Raw genomic sequence first — 18,912 nt, 5'->3', positions numbered from 1 at the left:
TTTAGTTTGTCCAGCTTTCTCCTTGTTGGAGTGGCAACTTCTAGTTTCTTACATGCTTCCAAGACCAGAAAAGGAACATCCTTGAAATAGATTTTTTTATATGGAGTAAGGTAGAAATTGCTTTATATTATAGCCAACTGTCCAGTCACTACTAATTGAATATATACTTTGCCCAACTATTTGCACTACCTTCTTTATCATATATTAACTTACCACTTAAGTATAAATCTGTTCCATAACTGTTTATTCCTGACTCAATGCAAGACTGTCTTCTTGGTGATAGTTTTATAATTAGCTCTGCTGTGAGATAGAAAATCTCCACATTTTTCATTCAAATTTTTCTTGGCTTTCCTTGGATAAGCTGCCTGAAACATCCTATTTCGGTTTGATAAAATGGCATAGAATGTACATATCAGATCAGATAACTGACATTTTATAATAATGAGTATTCCCATCTATGAACATGATAAATTTCTCCATTTAGTTAGACCTTTATTTATGATTTTCCATATTTTATTTTGTAATTTTTTCTATAAATGTATTATCTTTTGTGGAACTTATTCCTACATATTTAAAGTTTTTGTTGTTTTTATGAAAAAAAGCTTTTTTGCATTTCCTATTTGGTATTTCCTGGAATATAGGAACAATATTAATATAGAATGTTATCTCTTTGCAGCAACCTTGTTGAACTTGTGTTAATTTTTGTTGTTTATAAATCCTATAGACTTCTGAATAGGTGATCACATTATCTGAAACAGCAGGCACTTTTATATCATTCTTTTCAATTCTTAGATCTGTAATTTCTTGTTCTTATTGCATTGGCTTCAGTTCTATGTTGAACAGAAGCAATAACAATGGGTGTCTTTCTCTCATATCTGACCTTAATAAAAATGCTATTAAAATTTTGCCATTAAGCAATATATGCGCTGTGTGGCTTTGATAGGTATACTTTAAAAGTTAATTTGCTCAGATTTTTTTTCTTATCATAAATAGGTGATTAATTATATCAAAAACTTCTACAACATCTGTTAAGATAACTATGGAATTTTTCTCCTTTCATCATTTAATATAGTGATTTCATTAATACTTTTTTTGTTATTTGATGGTACCCTTGAGTAAACAGCATTTGGTTTTCTTTCATTGCCCCATATAGTTTCAGCTTCAAAGGTATATTAGGCTTTTAAGATGAGTTAGGTAGCTCTCTTCTGTTTCTGAAGTTGTGTGTGTGTGTGTGTGTGTGTGTGTGTGTGTGTGTGTGTGTGTGTGTGGCTGGGAGAAAGGAAGAATCTGTAACTTGCAAGTTTGGTAAGAGATTTAAAATACTGTCTGGACCAGTTGTCTTTTTTAGAGGCGAATGGTAGTAGATGTAAAAGAGTTTTGATATCCAATTTTATTTTTAAAGATTTTTCATCACCATTTATTTTCTAAGTGTATCTTCTGAGACCTCAGAAAGGATACTAAGTAAAGGAAGCAGAAATAGCTATAGGTATCATAGATGCTGAAACAGTGTTATGTAGTATTTGGCATACCCACTAATGTAACACAGAAACAGCTTGCAAAAATGAGTCCTTTATTGTGGGGTGTTGGTGGTGTGTGGCTTGGGGAGAGTAGGTGATGGTGGGGAGGGTACACATTGCCTACGAACTGAAAGTCAGCCTTCACTTTGGTTTATTTACTGTGACACATTAATAAAAGCTTACACTCAATTATCAATATAATATACAAAATTTCTTCTAGTAAATACTTAAGTATCAAGTGAGAAATCTCATACTCAATTAAGCTTTTAAATATAAAAATCAAAAGAAACTTTATTCTTCCTGGAGTCAGAAAGCCTGGAGCGACTGTGCAAGCTACTTCTCTCCCTATCATTATTGACCTCAAAGCTATGAAAATTGCTGCTCTATTTTGAACTTGACTAAAGCTGGCAATGTGAATAAACAGTAGAAAGTTAGATTGCTTACAGATGTAAGGAAACACACTCTTGCTAGAGAATTGGAAACACTGAGGAGACCTTCAAAGCAGGGCCACCCATCAGCCATCACAATCAGTTGTTGAGGAACTGCGAAGTTCTTACTCTGTCTAGCACTGCAGTTCTTAAAAACTAAATGTTCCATAAGAAAAGAGCTAAACTTTTAAAGCCCCTTGAAATCTAAGACCCCACAGTGTTCCAGGAACCATGTTATCAAAGCATGTTCCAGGAATCATCTCCATCAGCCCATGTGAGCTAGTATTAAAAACATAGATTTCTTGGCCTGCCCCCAAATCCATGGAATCAGAAACTGTGGAAGTGGCCAAGTTTCTGCATTTTAAATGTTCCTGTTTCTCTCACTACCCCCTTCTAATAATTTTTGTACACAGCAAAGTGTGAGAACATCTTCCCTAAAGTAATTTATCACAGGCTCTGGTAGTCATTTTAGAATGGCATAATTCCCACCCTTTTAAAAAAACCATATTCTTTAATTATTTTCTTAAAAAGAAATGGGTATATTTTGTGGAGATTTTGTATTTTTATTGTATGTGTACACTGAGGTTGTATAATTGATGTGTTCCTGAAATTCATGTGGAATGTTATTTTCCTATTGTGAGTCTTATCTTTTTGTAAAAAGTATATAAACAAATTGTGAAGTATCATTTGTGTAAATATGAGCTTCATAATTAATTTCATTTAAAGTGAGGTACAATTGTGTTTGTTTTACTTTTTCTATAGGGAATATCAGCTAAATTAAGACTATGTCACATGTGTTTGAAGAGCAAAAGACAAGTAGAAATTTTAATAGAAAACATTAATTGAATGAGGAAACAGTAATAAAATTTACTTCAAAAAATCACCAAGGAAAACTACAGGAAACTTTCTATAGGTTAATTTACTGATTAAACACTTTAAAAGGACATATAATTAGGGTAGATGAAAATGAGGTAAAAGGGTTGGTAATGAAAATATTTAGATAGAGGGATGAGATGATTGAAGTAATGAGTATGAAGACAATTTGAACAGTCATCTCAGATTAAAGGAAAGAAAGACAAATGATAGGAAGGGTGATGGGAAAGAAGGTTAGTCAAAACAACACAAAACATTGTCAGACCTGCTGTAGACATTCATTCATTGAGTTATGTTGATGACCTTTATTTTTAAGTTTTTTAACTCATGAACATTTTATTCTTTTTCTCAAAGGGAATCTCTTAATTATAACATTTGTTAGCTACTTTGGAGCCAGACTTCATAGGCCAAAAATAATTGGAGCAGGGTGCCTACTCATGGGAGTTGGAACACTGCTGATTGCAATGCCTCAGTTCTTCATGGAGCAGTAAGTCTAATACAATCTTCTTTTTCTTGCTTTAACCAACGACAGCATTTCTCCCTTTTTATGATTACAATCAACTATATAAATTTAAGAAAACAACTCATGACTTAAACCATGATAACTGATATTTATTATATCATCTTTGGGCAAAGTTTCAGAAACACTTACGATTTTATGTGTAGTTCAGCATCTGTAAAAAAAAGATGTTTGGATATACTACTATGGATTGTTAGCAAAATTAAAGAGAACTTTTCACTAGTATGTCTTCATTCAATGCTTTAATTTAGCTATGAAAGCAAAATATAGAAGTAAAAAAGAAATTCATATATTATGTGTTAAAAGGCCAAATGGGTGTCGCATGGATGATTGAATATGACAGACAATATGCTAGATCATGGTACAATTGACTGACAGACCATCAACTTAGGGATATGTCATCAGTTCAAATAACTATTCAATGTCCAAATGCTATGTCATAGAACTTTCTCAATAGAAGTGGGTATCGATATACTTTAGCCCTGAAGTCTATGTTGGTACTTTTTTTAGTATTTACATATAGCTTTAATAGTTGCAAAGGTTTTCACCTTCATTAGATCATTTTACCCTTATTAGTGAGGTAGGAGAACATAGTTATACCTTTTTTATTTTTGAACTAAGAACCATGACTTAGAGAGTCTGGTGACTTTCTTAAGGTTAGGTATCTTGTAGTTACAGAACTGGAATCCTATGATGGGTGTTCTGCCTTCTTCACCCATATCTATGCTGCGTCCCTTCTCCGTTACCTATTGGGACTGACAGACGTGACTCCCCAGAGGTCCTGAAGCAAGAAAATATTTTAGAAAACCCTGTATCAAGTAGTACTTTGACTTCTGCCCACTCAAGATCACTGTATTTTAGAGCTGAAGAGACTTAGGAACGATCTCGTCCAAATATTTTCTTGGATTCCCAGGTCCCTTTTGTAAGTACAGTGATTTTGACCTCCGTGGCCCATCTGTAAAGTGTGCAGAATCCTCTTTGGATGGTTTGCTTGAACCCTTCATTTTTACCTGAAGAGGGAGCTGTGGCTTCGGGACTTCTGCCCATTCTTTGGACACCGACCTGTCTGACCTCCTTTCCACAGGGCAGAAGTTTCCCTGGATCAACATTTCTACAAATGTGTCATGTGGGGTCAATGGGTAAGGAAGAGGCAGAGAGGAAGGCCGAGGAAATGGGCCTCCAGTCCAGCTGACCCCTGCTTGATACGTGGCTGTGCCGCTGTTACCTGTTTCAGTCATTAAGCCTCCACGGTTCGCTCAGGGAGCAACAAGGGTTCCAGTACTGAAAAAAAAAGTTAAATTTGGAAGTAGTTGCAAAGGATAGATAAATCCTTGACCCTTGGCTTAATTTGACCCTTGTCTTGTTACTTGGCCTGTCTAGGCCTCACTGTCTTAAAGTAGGTGTTATAGGTATTAAAATAACACCCAGCTTGTAATGTTGTTGCAAATATAAATGACACAGGTAGAACGCTTACCAATTTCCTGACGTAACGAGTAACATAACTAGATAATTAAGCCACCTGGCTTTAACAAGAGACCAGCAATGGTTTGTCTTCAAGCTGTTGCTTTCAGATGAATGATACTGTTACTTCAAGATAATGACAAATATGAACTATTAATACAAGACAATCGGAGGTGTATCTAAGAGAAGGCCAGACTGGCCACTGGGCTAGTGCTGACAAAGGAGGCCAAAGAAACAAAGATTCCTATCCACCATCTTTTATATGTTGAAAGATGTATTTGTTTACCCATTATTTAGTATACCATTTGCCTGACACTGTGCCAGGTAAGGGGACTACTTCAGTGAGAAAAAAGCAAAATGAAATAAAGCAAAAATAAGCCCCCACACAATTCTTTCCCTCAAGAAGTCTGCTATCTACAGAGGATCATGACAATAACTTCTTTTTGGCATTTCACAGCATTAGTCGCTCATTAGGTACTTGTCCAAAATGTCATTTTTGTTCTCTAAAAATCTGTCCTCTGTCCACCTATCAGCAATACCCTTGATGTCCAACAATACGTACTTTGAATCATGGACGTTAGCTATTGAGGGCCTAGCCCCAATTGTGTGTGTTAGCTCCTCTGACTTACTACTTTAACAAATGTATATGGATCATTATTCTAGGTAGTGGGGATAGAGTAGAGACAGAAAACTCTCTGCTCTCATGGATCTGCTAAGGAGGAGACAGGGAATAAATAAATAAGTAAATGATGATAAAGTATGCCAGATAATATTAAGTGCCATTGAGGAAAATAATCCAGTGAAGGCACATAAAGAGTGGGGTGGGGGGTGAGCGGGGAGTTACAGTTTTAAGTAGGTTAGTCGTGGGTAGTGCCATTTGGGAAAGACTGAAAGAGGTAAAGGGGAGAGCCATGCAGGCAGTTGGGGAAGGTGATCTAGGCTAAATGAAGAGTGGGCAGAGCTCCTACAGCAGAAGGGAGTCTGGGATAGGGGTGAACTGCAAGGAGGCCTAAGAGGCTGAATCAGGATGAATAAATGGAAGGTGTAAAGGGGAACCGGACAAGATGTCAAAGGTCTCAAATTTTACTGGACATTTGAATCACCTGTGGCTCTCGGTAAAAAGTAGATTCTGACTCAGTACTCCAGGGTAGGGTATGAGGGTCCGCTCATGCCACTGGTCTGCAGACCATGCCTTGAGTAGTAAGGTGAAACCATTGTAAGGACTGTAGCTTCTTCACGGAATGAGATGGGAAGCCAGTGGAGAGTTTTGAGTAGAATAGATGATCTGGCATATTTTTATAGGCTCATGCTGACCACTGCTTGGAAAAATAACTGGTGGGGCAAACTTCAAGGCTGGGAGACTGTTTTGGAGGCTACTGGAGTATTTCACGCATCAGAATCAAGACTGTATCAGTCAGAGTTTGAATCCAGGTCAGAACTAAAATCCCTGACTCAGAAGCATTTATACCACTGGTCTCAATTACTTCTTTGTCTCCTTATCCAACAGAGCTCCAGTAGGCAGTGACCACATCGACAGTCCCCATTTTACAAGTGAGAAGATTGAAATTTGAAGAGGTTAATTGATTTTTCTAGGATGTCACATACAGTAATTAGTGACAAAGGTGACACATAAAATTCCATTTATTTCAAAATCTAAATAATTATTATGCTTGCAGTTGTTGCCTTTTGACAGACTGAACTGAGGAAGCTCAAATAATTAAAAAATTTTCAAAACTACTATGTAATCACTATTGACACTCATTTTAAAAGCCTTGAGGCATTATAACAGTCTCTGGTGTCTCTAGAATTATTAAAGAAAGAAAATTATATTTACCATGATTTTGCTGTTAAATGTTCTCCTATTCTGCTAAGAATTGAAAAACAGTTCTTCTCATTAAGTGGTTTCTAACATTGTTGGTCAGGGAACCATTTGATGAAGTGACAAACACTATAAACATTCTCTCTTAAATATTCCCATACTTACAAAATGTCCTTACTCTTTCAGTGGGGTCCATGGACCCATCAGGATGTAGGTTATGCAGAACTGAAATTGGGTACCCCCTTTATCAACCTGGATATTTTAATAATTCAATACATGTTCTCCTTACCATGCTGCATAGGTTTTTACTATTAATATTTGGAATGCATCGCTATGATTACTAGCCTTCGGTCACATAGTGCCTGAACAAAATTGTGATGTCCTTTTATCAAATACCTCTTCCCTGAGGAGTACGAGTGGAGCAGAGAAACTGGCTCATGAAAGATCATTTGAGAGGGAGTGTGGCACTGGGGAGCTGTAGATGGAATTATCACAGTGCTGTCATTCAGAACTGGCTCTTCGATCCAGCTGCCATTGTAACCTTATAAACAGAGGAAAGGGTGGAATTAGAAATAACTCAGAGCCAGATTAAGCTGTTCAGAAAAGGATACCATCTGGATAAATTGTTCCAAAAGCCCATGTATCCCTATCCTTCTCTAAAATCAGTGTTGAGGTTCCTTTACTACAATGCTAAACACAGATGCCTATGGCCACAGTTAAATTATTGCTTTTCCTCTGACTGTGAGATCATCCTGATTTTATCAAGGGTTGGATATTTTTTTCACTGAGGGAATAGGGACTTGTAGTCATTATTCCCTATTAAAATGAGCCTCTGAATAATTCTTACTTTTATTTTTCGTTATCCTGGGTAACAGACTGATTCAGATATGATATAATAACCAGGAATCTGATCTTCTGGCTTTCTTTGGGAAACTGCTGTCAAATGCTAGTTTGGTTGGGTGGTTCAGATTCAGGGCAACTGCAAAGTCAGAGAAGTACCCTAAAGAGTCCTGTAGTGTTCGTGCAATATTTTCAGCATGATGTCACATGAGTCTGTAGTAAAGAGACAACATTCTTTTTCTATAGGTACAGATATGAAAGGCATTTTCTTCCATCCAATTCCACTCTCAGCACCTCTCCCTGTCTCCTGGAGGCAGACAGTCAACTACCAGTCTCGGAAGAATCACAATCCCCAAAAAATAATGGTAACGTGATTTTTTTTAACTTGACTAAGCATGTTGTTCTGTTTTGTTTTTTAAGATTTTTACATCTGCTTTAGTATGGTCAAAAACAGGTGCATGATTTTTGCTGTCAAAAGCTTTAATACTTAAACTGGAGATACTATAGGACCTTAAAACGTCCTGTGATATAAGGCAGTATATGATGAGATCCTAAGAAAATATGGAGACAATCAAATAATATAGAAAGGAGCATTAATTGCCAGTGATTGAGAGAAGTTTTCAGTGTTTCCAAATAAGGTACTAGAGTAAAACTGTCATGTACAAGTCTCGGCCCCTTGCTCAGAGATGAAAGAAACATAGTTTTCCCCAAAGACTCAATTTAATTTCTTTGTTCCACTCCTTTTCATCAGAATACAAAAACTTAATCTCAGTCTGTCTGTCCCTAACACCCTTTTCCCCAAGGGCTCCTTACATTCTAGGGAGCTAACATAATAGTAAAGGGGACAGTCGTGGGAGGGGGGCCCTTGGTGTTATCAGTCCCCTGTCAGCTTAGATATTAAAATCCCTGTGGCCATAGTTTTTGGTCATACACATCACCTTGGCATCGTCTTATGTCCACATTTGTGTCCTTTTTAGTACAGCAGCTCTCTTTCATGAAAAAGTAACAATCTTGGAAATATGGAAATAATTCTGCTTTCCACACAAGATAGGACACGGGGAATTTTGTTAGAATGTCTGGAGTTCCAGATAGCTGATGCACACTGCATAGGGGTGCCATACATGAGCCACCCTTGGGAATGTGGGAATCAGCCCTTCTGGGTTACTACAAACATTGGAAACCCTGTGAGGAGCCGAAGGCAGGCACTTCACTGTAGTGTGCAGCCATCTCATCTTTAGTGTCTTGCCCTCTTCCTGGGCTCTACCTGGCTACAGGGGAGCAGATTCTCCTTGCTTGTGGAGTTCACAAATCTACCCACTGGTGTTTGCCATGTTTCTGGGATGCCACCCAGGCTGGAGCTCAAATCCCTCTGTCCACAGCCCTGCAGCACCAACATGCTCAGCTCCTCTCCCCTCCACCCTCATCTCACTCCCTGCTTCTAACCTGGGGAATCAATTTCTATGCAGGCAGTGTGGCAGTCTTTCCTTTACATACCTGCTAGCCATGCCAGTCTTTTCTTTATACCATAAAACCTTTCACTCCCCTTATATCCTCATTAATGCTTTATTTTGAGATGTCTTTTTCCTGAGCAATGAACACTAGAGGTCTGGCTCTTTGGGTGAAAGGGGGGGCCAGAGGATTAAAGGAAATACAGAGACATGAGGGGAAGAAGTGGCGAGGACATAAACATGTAAAAAGTTAACCCTGTCCTGCTGCATGTAAAGAAGAAGAGAATCATTCTAGAAGAAGATGAATGAAGGTGGTAGATACATCCAGGAGGACATGTATATATCATATATAATGTGCATATAATGCATAATAAATTTAATTCAGGTCCACGTAAAGAGGCAAGGAGCCGAGCAAAAAAGTTTTGACTTTTATCTGTACCCAATGTACAGCCATTGAAAATATTTTATTTTGTTCTTGTTTTTGACAACCAGAGAAGAGACATGATATAAATGACAATACAACTAATTAGGAAATTTTTAAACCTCTAAAATCCAAAAGAGAAACATGTAGTTTACAGGTGGGGAATAAATATGTTAATGTAAAGAGACAAGCAGGTACAGAATATAAGACTTACCTCAATCCTTTTCTTTCCCGTAAATGAGATCTGCTAGATCTTCTATCTAGATCACACTCTCCTCTTCTAGAATGCTTTCCTTCTTCTATTTATGCAGCAGGATAGGGTTAACTTTTACATGTTTATGTTCTCACCACTTCCTCCCCTTATGTCTCTCTATTTCCATTAATCCTCTGTCCCCACCCCTTTCACCCAAAGAGCCAGACCTCTAGTGTTCATTGCTCAGGAAAAAAGACATCTCAAAAGTCACAGATATAAGTTGACATAGTGGACACAGGGTGCATCCTAAAGATGGTCAGAGGCGAGAGTAAATACTGGACTCCACACATGGCCCCCACGTATCCCATAAGACTCTGGAGCAGAGCTGTCCATCAGAACTCCGTGATGGTGGAAATGCTCTCTATGCTGTCCAGTATAGTAGATGTTGGCCACATGTGACCGCTGAGTATTTGGAATATAGCTAGTGTGGCTGAAGAATGGAATTTCAAACTTTATATAATTTAATTAATTCAAATTTTAATAGCCACATGTGGCTTGTGGCTACTGTGGGAAAGCATAGACCTAAGGTGTTTACACTTATCTCCCAGACTCCCCTATCCACAGGTTCCTTAGAATCACACAAATGTAAGGCTAGAATTGACATTAGAATCAGTATTTGGAAAGCAACTCACATTATATTTTGGGGAATGGAATGGAAATCCAGGTAAGATAAGCAAAAACTCGATGGTCACATGGCTACATTTCTAGAAGCGGCCGAACCAGGACAAGAAGCAATATGGTTGCACAATCTGATTCGACACAAAAGCCTTCCAAAGCCCAGTGCTTCATAACCAATCCTGTACCTCCAAAATTTCTTTAAGGGTTCCTAATAGGTGAAAATAACTCCTACTTCATGGAATTACTAAATGAATTCAGTTTAAAAATGCCTGCAAACCACTTGGCCCAGCGCCTGGCAGGGAGGGAGCATTCAGAAGTGGTGAGCATCAGAGGTTCTCAAGATGATCACTTTTGTTAAAGTAACTAAACTCTTCAAAGTGTATTCTATTTATGACATGGGAGTAATTATCTGACTTCACATGATCATATTAACACATGCCTTTCATGGAGGCATTTTAAAATGGTTAACTTTGAATTTCATTCTAAAAATACTGTCAAAAGGTTCTTTTGGTTATAAGAGTTACACTACTCAAGCATATAGGGTTTTGAATTTTTATATGAATTTGCTTCTTAAACATGAGGCCTGAAGATGGTTATTCTCTCTCAAACAATTGTTAATTATAGGCAATGCTCCCCAAAGAAGAAGTGTCATCTACATAAAATTTTGAATTTTAGATAAAACTTAGCAATAAGATTACAAGTGATTTCTGTGGAAAAACAGAAAAGTTTAAAGATTAAGGCAAAAAGAAAAGCTTTTGTCCAAACTCTTGTGTTTTGTCCCACATAGGATATTAAATGTTATTGGAGTGTAGGAATTCAAAGAGCTCTGTGTAAGTATGTGTGGGTCAAATTGCAATATTTCCAGAATCTCTCACCTGGCCTTAGTCCATCTCCATATCAGTAAGTGTCCACAAGGGGCAGGTGGAGAGACCAGCAGGCCAGGACAGGAGAGGTTTCTGGCCTCCCCAGCCAGAATGGGAGAGGAACGGGTGAGAGGCAGGTGGCAGCCACTGAAACAGACACAAATGAAGCCAGGCCCCCAAATAAAGGTTTTTTCCCCTTGACTGATGTCAGCTTCACAGCTTTATTTGCCCCAGGCTGGGAACACACTTCCTCCCAGAGTTACAGTATGAGATAAAAAGAAGAGAGGAAATCAGTAAGGGAACAGGAAGAAAAAGCCATAGAGTTCCTTGGTCAAAGCCGCGGGGGTTTACACTGCCTAAAATATTTAAGTTATAAAACGTATTTGAATCTTGCTCAAACACATTATCAAAGATGTCTATTGCAAATTGCACTTCTGCATTTAACCCAACTTTAGAACAATTGGTAGAAATGCAGAATAAATATTTAACTTTGATAGTGATCTAATTTTCAGTCCTATTTGCTTCCCTTTCAAGAATGCAAAATTGATTCCAGCTCTTCCATGTGGGTTTATGTTTTCCTGGGGAACCTTCTTCGTGGAATTGGAGAGACTCCCGTTCAGCCTCTGGGCATCGCCTACCTTGATGATTTTGCCAGTGAAGACAATGCAGCTTTCTATATTGGTAAAGCCCACCTCATTCATCTGCTTGGGAAACAGGGTTCCTGCTTTTCTCAACTTCATTCTAAACTAAACAGGGTGTGGACGGTTTTTATATTTCATACCCAACTTCTTTATTCAGTTTACACAATTCTGAAGTCCGCACTGAGGACTGAGGATTGGATAATGAGGAAGGACATATTACACTAGGGAAAGAACATCAGATTAAAAGAAAATAACTGAGCTCACCTGCAATAATGTGTGACTTTGTGCAAGTATCTTTGTGGACTTTGGAACTCCTAGGTTCTTTTACTTGAGCTAAGGAATGCTGAGGCATTGAGGGGTTATATATATGTATTTTACATTATGTATGTCCAGAGCCCTAGAAACTGCTTTCTACCTTGTAAGCCCTGATTATTTCAAGCATCTTTTTCCTATGAGGGAGAGGCAACAAAGGATTCTGGGAGTTTAACAGCAGGCATGAATGGATAAAGAGAAACTTAAGGACAAGAGCAAGGCCTGAGGCAGCCCCTGTCTGGAAGAGGTTTAAGTGGAGATAGACCAGCACCGAAAATCAGAAAAATCAAAACACACCAAAGGCAAACTCCAAGGTCAGATGCATCTAAACAGCATTTATTGAGTGCCTCTTATGTCCTGAAAATTCAATGTGTTCTCTGTTTCACACAGTGTTAATTTCTTGGGGTTCTTACACAAGATACTTGCACAAGGTCACACATTATTGCAGGTGAGCTCAGGGAACAGGAAGAAAAAGCCATAGAGTTCCTTGGTCAAAGCCTCAGGGATTTACACTGCCTAAAATATTTAAGTTACAAAAATTTCATTGGGCCAAACCTTCAAGGACAAAAGGACAAGGTTTAAGTTCACTGAAGGGGACTATAGCTAGGTCCACCGTATAATTCTACATTGGCTATGCCCCCAGAACTCCAGAGAACTCTGACTGCAGCCAAACAGGCAGTGATTAAAAGCAGGGTACCTGCTCTTATGGAAAACTGCAGCATAAATCCAGAACTGGAAAAGAGGCTCCCTCACATGCGCAGAGCAATTACTCTGGGAACTGGAGGAATGGCTGTAAGCTAGGAGATGCATGCAATGTCTAGGCATCCCATCTGGTCCAGGAGCTCGGAACCTGTTCACTCTCTTTGCTCTCTGTTCTACTCCTAAAGGGATCCGGTAACTGCTGTTTACTCTTCCAGTTAATTTAAATTACTCTTCCAGGGATATGTATGTATGAAGCTCTGTGGTGAAATGACAGGCCGATGGGAGATACTTGGCAGGGAAGAGCTAGAAGCTGTGCCCTTGGGCCGCCCAGCTCCTCTGATGGCTGCATCCAGGGATTTGCATAGTTCATGCTCTCCCTGACGGTCCCACAGAAGCTCTGAAGCATGTGCTCTTTCCTACGGTGAAAGAAATCAGATTTAATGTCAAGATGAATCTTTTGCTTAACTGACCATAAAAAGTTTTAGAAAGACTGTCAAAACAGAATAATTATGATTTTTGTCAGTGGGGGGAGTCTAATCCCAGGCAGTAAAATTTGCTGCATTTGGAAAAATTAACCTCTTCAAAGTTTTGCTGTTATTTTCTTACTGAGAGGTAATTAAATGCCTTAAAAGTATTCATTCTTCTTCCAAAGCTGAAAAGAACATATTTCCTGATTCAATGACATTGAAAAATTGACAAATTAGGCACACTTAAGATCTAGTGAAATATTTTCAGCTGCTAAGTGGATCTCACTCTAGTTTTTTGTTTAAAAATATATTAGTTTACAAAGGAAAAAAATGCCTTCTCTTTTTCTTTCTTTCTTTTTTTTTTTTTTTGGTACAGGGTGTGTTCAGACTTTTGCAATTATCGGACCAATCTTCGGCTTCCTGTTCGGCTCCTTCTGTGCCAAACTATATGTTGACATTGGCTTTGTAAATCTAGGTAAGGGAGTTAATTTTATTTCTTCATTAATTTCAGTTACTGTAATTTTTTAAATGGGGATGGTGTAAAAAAATGTCAAAGTGACATTTTTATAAAATGACCAAGATGGTAATCGTTCATGAAATGAAAATAATCCATGGAAAACTTACATTTGATATAATCATTACACACATTAATAAATGGAATATAAAAAAATAGGTATGAATAAACTGACTGACCCATGATTTGTTACTCAAATGTGTCATTTTTCACTTCCGGTTCACCAGGTCAAACACATTCTAGCATAGTTAAGAATGAAAACTGTGCCTAATTATTGGCTCTTGTTGGTTACAGGTGTAGCAACATCTACTGTCACACAAACATATAATGTATTTGTAGACTTGCCAGAAAGATCAAGGACTGAAAGTCTTCTGGCGAGCAAAATTCCCTTCTTTACTGTATAGTCTCTTTTTGGGGGAATGTGCTATAGTGAGACTAACTTTCCTTCTAGGAGAGTGCTTGTACGGGGAGTAAGTGGGGGACCTCATCTTTCCATAGGTATTAATTTTGTTTCTTTCCTTGTGAGATCGACACTATTTTTTATCAAAAGAGAGCAGTTAGAAACAAGAAAACAAGTTTCATTTGTAAAAACTCTGGAATTGCACTTTGAAATTGTTACGTGTTATAATACAGAGCCAAATTTGCATTAATTGTTCTTTTTTAGTCAAACTGCATTGTGTGTTCCAAAAATGTAATTTATTCATTCATTAGCCTCATTTATTTCACATCTACTCTATCTCAGATGCTTTTCTGCCACAGTGAACAAAATAGTTGAGTTCCTTTACTTCTTAAAGTTTAAAATCCAGCTGTGGAGACTGGTATAGATGAGAAAGTGTAGGTGTGATGAGAGGTACAGAGGAAAGCTGCTAAGAGGAAGCAGTGAAGATGAAATGATAAGCTATGGAATAAATAAACATTTACCAAGTATAATACAGGGGCAACTGAGCTGAGTTGACAAAGAACGTGTGTTATTTCATTGTTCTTGTAGACTACAGTGAGGTAGAGTATAATCATGTATTTTATAGGTTCTTACATAGCAAAAACCCATCTTGATTTTACTCCAACCAGTTTGTCAGTACACCTTTTAGTTAAATAAGAAATGGCATCAAAAATGAAGTTTTTATGATGAAAAAGATACTGACATTTATTTACATATATAACTCTTGCTTCAGACTCGGCATAGCTCTGTATTGTTATTAACCATCATTTAATACATCACATTCTGAGTGATTCAGATTAGATTTGGGCCAGAGGGTGTAGATACCTCCTCCCTTGAGTAAAATCTTAGACAGATGTTCAGTATGTAAGTGAGATGAAAGTGGTACTGAGGTGGGGTAGCTGGCAGGTCGTTTTGACCTTCATCATTCTCCCTCACATGTTGCTTTCCTCCTGCTATAGGTCCAGGGGTCCCTCTGCAGAACCCCAGAGCAGAGTGAGACCCCTTCCAATATTTAGAGTCTATATTTGTAATCTAAGGAACAAAAGAAGAAAACATCATGCTCCAGAAACATCCGCTTTCCTTTAAAAAGCAGGACAATGCTAATGTTCAGATTAGAAAAGGTTATTGTGTAGGAGTTATTATGTATTTTTATGTTGTGGTAGAGCTTATGTTAGGATTTTTTAAAAAGAGGCTTATTTCAATATATGACTTTGTTGTACATGCCATTGGGAACCCTCTCTTTTTCAGATCACATAACCATAACCCCAAAGGATCCACAGTGGGTTGGTGCCTGGTGGCTTGGTTATCTCATAGCGGGAACTGTAAGTCTTCTTGCAGCCGTACCTTTCTGGTATTTACCAAAGAGTCTGCCGAGACCACGGAATAAAGAAGATTCCAACTCCTCCTCTGAGAAATCCAAGTTTATCATGGGTGATGGCACAGACTACCAAACACCCCTTGGAGAAAAGGCAAAAATAATGGAAATGGCAAGAGGTGAGCCAGGCTCTCCTTAATTTTGAAGCCCTTTCAATTTTCCTGTTGGGACTTTATAGGAGATGCATAAATTATACCCTTTTCTCCCCCTCATGTGTTCAGAAAAAAAAAAGAGAAACTATTCAGGAAGCAGAAAAGAAGATTTAAAAAAAGTCAGCTTTATTACAGGAAAACTGATTGAAGAACCTTACCAAAACCTTGGTAACCTGCCTTGCTGACATCCCCATCCTCCCATCCCCCCACCTCCTCAGTTCAGACCTTGTAACTGGCCCTATCCAGGCCTGTTTGGCATCAGTCTGGGTGGACAGAAAAGAAAAGAGAATCTTCAGGGCTTGTGGCCTTTTAAGAGATGAGATGCACCGGTTTGAGAAATGTGTACCAGAGCATGTCTCCCACCAGCGATCAAAGGAGTGAGTGGGGTGCAGGGCAAAAGGCCAGGGGTGTTCTAGTGAATTCTGTCACATGGAAATAGGTGACTGTGAGAATCATTGGTCCCCCTCAGTTAGGTCTAGCAATATTCCTTGCTGGAAGGGCCCCAACAAGGAATATTTACCTTTATAGAAAATCTTCCCATTTCTGTTTGGTTGCATAAAAGGCAGAAGGGAGAATGCCAAAGCTCCTTTCTTACTCAAAGCTCGTTTCTTACACTGAAGTTCATACATGAGGTGGAGATGACTTTCATATTCTTTTTCTTGTAACCATGATCCAAATGTAGAATGGATGTCCCTCTGTAACTCCCAGCTCCATACGAGGGATGCATTGTCATCCCTCTTTTACCTACATCAGTTAGAGAAATCTGTTCCAGTTGGACTTACACCTCTACCGATAATCTAGATTTTATGCCTGTAGAAGTGAGTGCCGATGTCGAGATCTGAAACTGGCCAGATCTCAGCCTTGATTTGTGCCAGGTGCTTAATATCCACAGTGTGTGTGTGTGTGTGTGCGTGCATGTGCCACAGTAGAAATGCTCCTGGTCTATGACAGTGGGACTCAGCCATCTAAGCTCTGCAGGCAAGTCTGTATCTTTTGCCAAGTATGACACTGTCTTTAATTACTCCATGTTACTTCTGTCTTACAGATTTTCTTCCATCGCTGAAGAACATTTTTGGGAATCCAGTGTACTTCTTATATTTGTGTGCAAGCACCATGCAGTTCAATTCTTTGTTTGGCATGGTGACGTATAAACCAAAGTACATTGAGCAACAGTACGGGCAGTCATCCGCTAAGGCCAACTTCGTTATTGGTATGCTTATCTGCTGGTTGTGCTTTCCAATAGATCTTATCAGCTACATCTTGTTAGCCCTTAGCAATTTAGGGAAAATTGTTCCAGTATGTAGAATGAAGGTAATTTCTGGTGTTTTAGATATGAAATCAAAAAGTGGGTGAAGAAAACTAGCAGAGTAAAGTATTTTAATAGTCTGTTTAAATGCAACTTAGTAGCCAGAAGTATTCACAACTGTGGGTGAGTGACCACAGGAATATCTCCCCAAACATGACTTATGGGGAGATTGTTAATCAGGGTATTTGTCTTTCAAGTTTAGCCAGAAGCTCATAGCAGTGACCTAGAAGCCTGGACAGTGAGCATTCGGACAGGTTAAAAGGTGCTCATTGCAAAACAAAGTTTGTATTTGCTCAGAGCTGGAAGACTTCTGATGCCTGGCATTGAAAAGGGTTGTGTTTCTATCGCAGCAGTACAGTCAATAATGAGAAAGGTATTCAAGGGCAAAGAACAGCGTGAAGAAATAAATGAAGAAGAACCAGAATCTACAAATACATGAACACCACCCTGCAAGTAATCGGGTACTTTAAACACCTGGGTTGTCTCCTTTAGTCCATGAAGGTTATTTAATGCAAGTTAATTCAAGGCATAAAATATATTCTGTTCTTTCCAACATTTTCCTTTATGATATGCAAGTCCAGTGGTTTCAAATCATTTCATCTTCATAAAAATATTTAAAAATAGCTCTCTGTCTCTATCTCTGAAAGAAGACCCTGGAGAGAAAAGAAAACTGAGCATATTTTAGGATGTATAATTCTCCTGCCACAATCCTGGATAATAGGTGCTTAGAAACTGCTAATCTCAGTCTTTGTTTATACTATTCTGCTAAATTATGACTGTTAAGCCTACACCTCTGGGCTTTTACTTTCAATATCAGTTGGTTCAAATTACTTTGATTTTATTATTTAGTGGTTGGCCTGAAGAAATACTTTAGGGTTTCTTTCCCTCAACACCCCATCCATGCCAGTCAATGGATTTCTACTGACTTTAAGAAGAATAGAAGAGAAATTAAAGTTTGAGACATTCTTTTTATTTTAAAACCTCCTTTGTGTTATTGAGATATAATTCACAGGCAATGGTTAAATCTACAGACCCCAGCTGGATAAATGTTCACACATACTTGTGAACAGTAATTTGCTCAGTAACCATCATCCATAATGAAGAGTGGCTTCCGGTCCCCGGAGGCTCCCTCAAACCCCTTGGTACTCAAGGCTCATTCCTAAAGCTAATAACTATTCTGAACTCTCATCATAGATGAGTCGTGCCAATTTTGGAACCTTATAAAAATGGAAAAATATGTCATGTACTCTTTTGTAGCTTCTTTCTTCCAACTGAAGCAAATCTATGAGATTCACTCCCATAGTACGTAGTCGTGGTTTGTTCTTTCTCATTGCTGTATAACATCCTATCGCATGACTATACCGTATTTATTCATTTTATTGTTGATGGACATTAGGGTTGTTTTCTGCTTTTGGCTATTGTAAATAACACTGCATGAGTATTCTACATATATTTTGGTTGGTGTATATATTTGGTTTTTTAGGTGGTAGCTTGGAGAAGAATTGCTGAGTCATAGAGAGTGTATATGTTTAGATCCATAAACGCTACCAAAACATTTTACAAAAGGGGTGTGCAATTTTATAATCCCACTAGAAATGTAAGAATATCCCACATCCTTATCACACTTAGTTTGTCAGTCTTTCTCGTTGTACTCATCCTTTGGGGTGTGGTTTATTTGCATTTAACTGATAACATGATCTTGAGTACTTTTTTGCAGACTTGTTGGTCATTTCAACTTTTTGTTTATTAATTATGTTCAAGTCATTTGCCCATTTTCATTTGAGTTGGCAGTTTTTCTTATTCTAGGAGTACTGTGCTTTTTCTTGATACAAGTTCTTTATTGAATATACAAATTATAAATATTTTCTCACAGGCTTTAATTTACCTTTTCACTCTCCTAGAAGGTAATTAAGCTTCTTAATTTTAGTTCAGTCCAAATTTCA

The 18,912-nt window shown here is 38.2% G+C and overlaps 1 protein-coding gene across 6 annotated transcripts in view; it reads left to right on the top strand.

Moving 5' to 3' along the window:
* The window catches only part of SLCO1C1 (solute carrier organic anion transporter family member 1C1), a 53,128-nt gene that overhangs the window by 9,154 nt on the left and 25,062 nt on the right, over positions 1-18,912 (top strand). For all 6 annotated transcript variants that reach the window (XR_012125711.1, XM_073223233.1, XM_073223232.1 and 3 more), the window contains exons 4-9: positions 3,173-3,305; positions 7,705-7,823; positions 11,596-11,742; positions 13,560-13,658; positions 15,385-15,630; positions 16,709-16,873. Coding sequence is in view for 5 of the 6 variants with exons in the window: in XM_073223233.1 (XP_073079334.1) it covers positions 3,173-3,305; positions 7,705-7,823; positions 11,596-11,742; positions 13,560-13,658; positions 15,385-15,630; positions 16,709-16,873 (909 nt within the window). In the remaining variant the exon portion in view is untranslated. The remainder of the gene's footprint in view (positions 1-3,172; positions 3,306-7,704; positions 7,824-11,595; positions 11,743-13,559; positions 13,659-15,384; positions 15,631-16,708; positions 16,874-18,912) is intronic.

Source organism: Manis javanica, chromosome 15, assembly GCF_040802235.1.
Source record: "Manis javanica isolate MJ-LG chromosome 15, MJ_LKY, whole genome shotgun sequence".
Taxonomy (NCBI): domain Eukaryota; kingdom Metazoa; phylum Chordata; class Mammalia; order Pholidota; family Manidae; genus Manis; species Manis javanica.
This window is presented reverse-complemented; position numbering and strand designations above follow the sequence as displayed.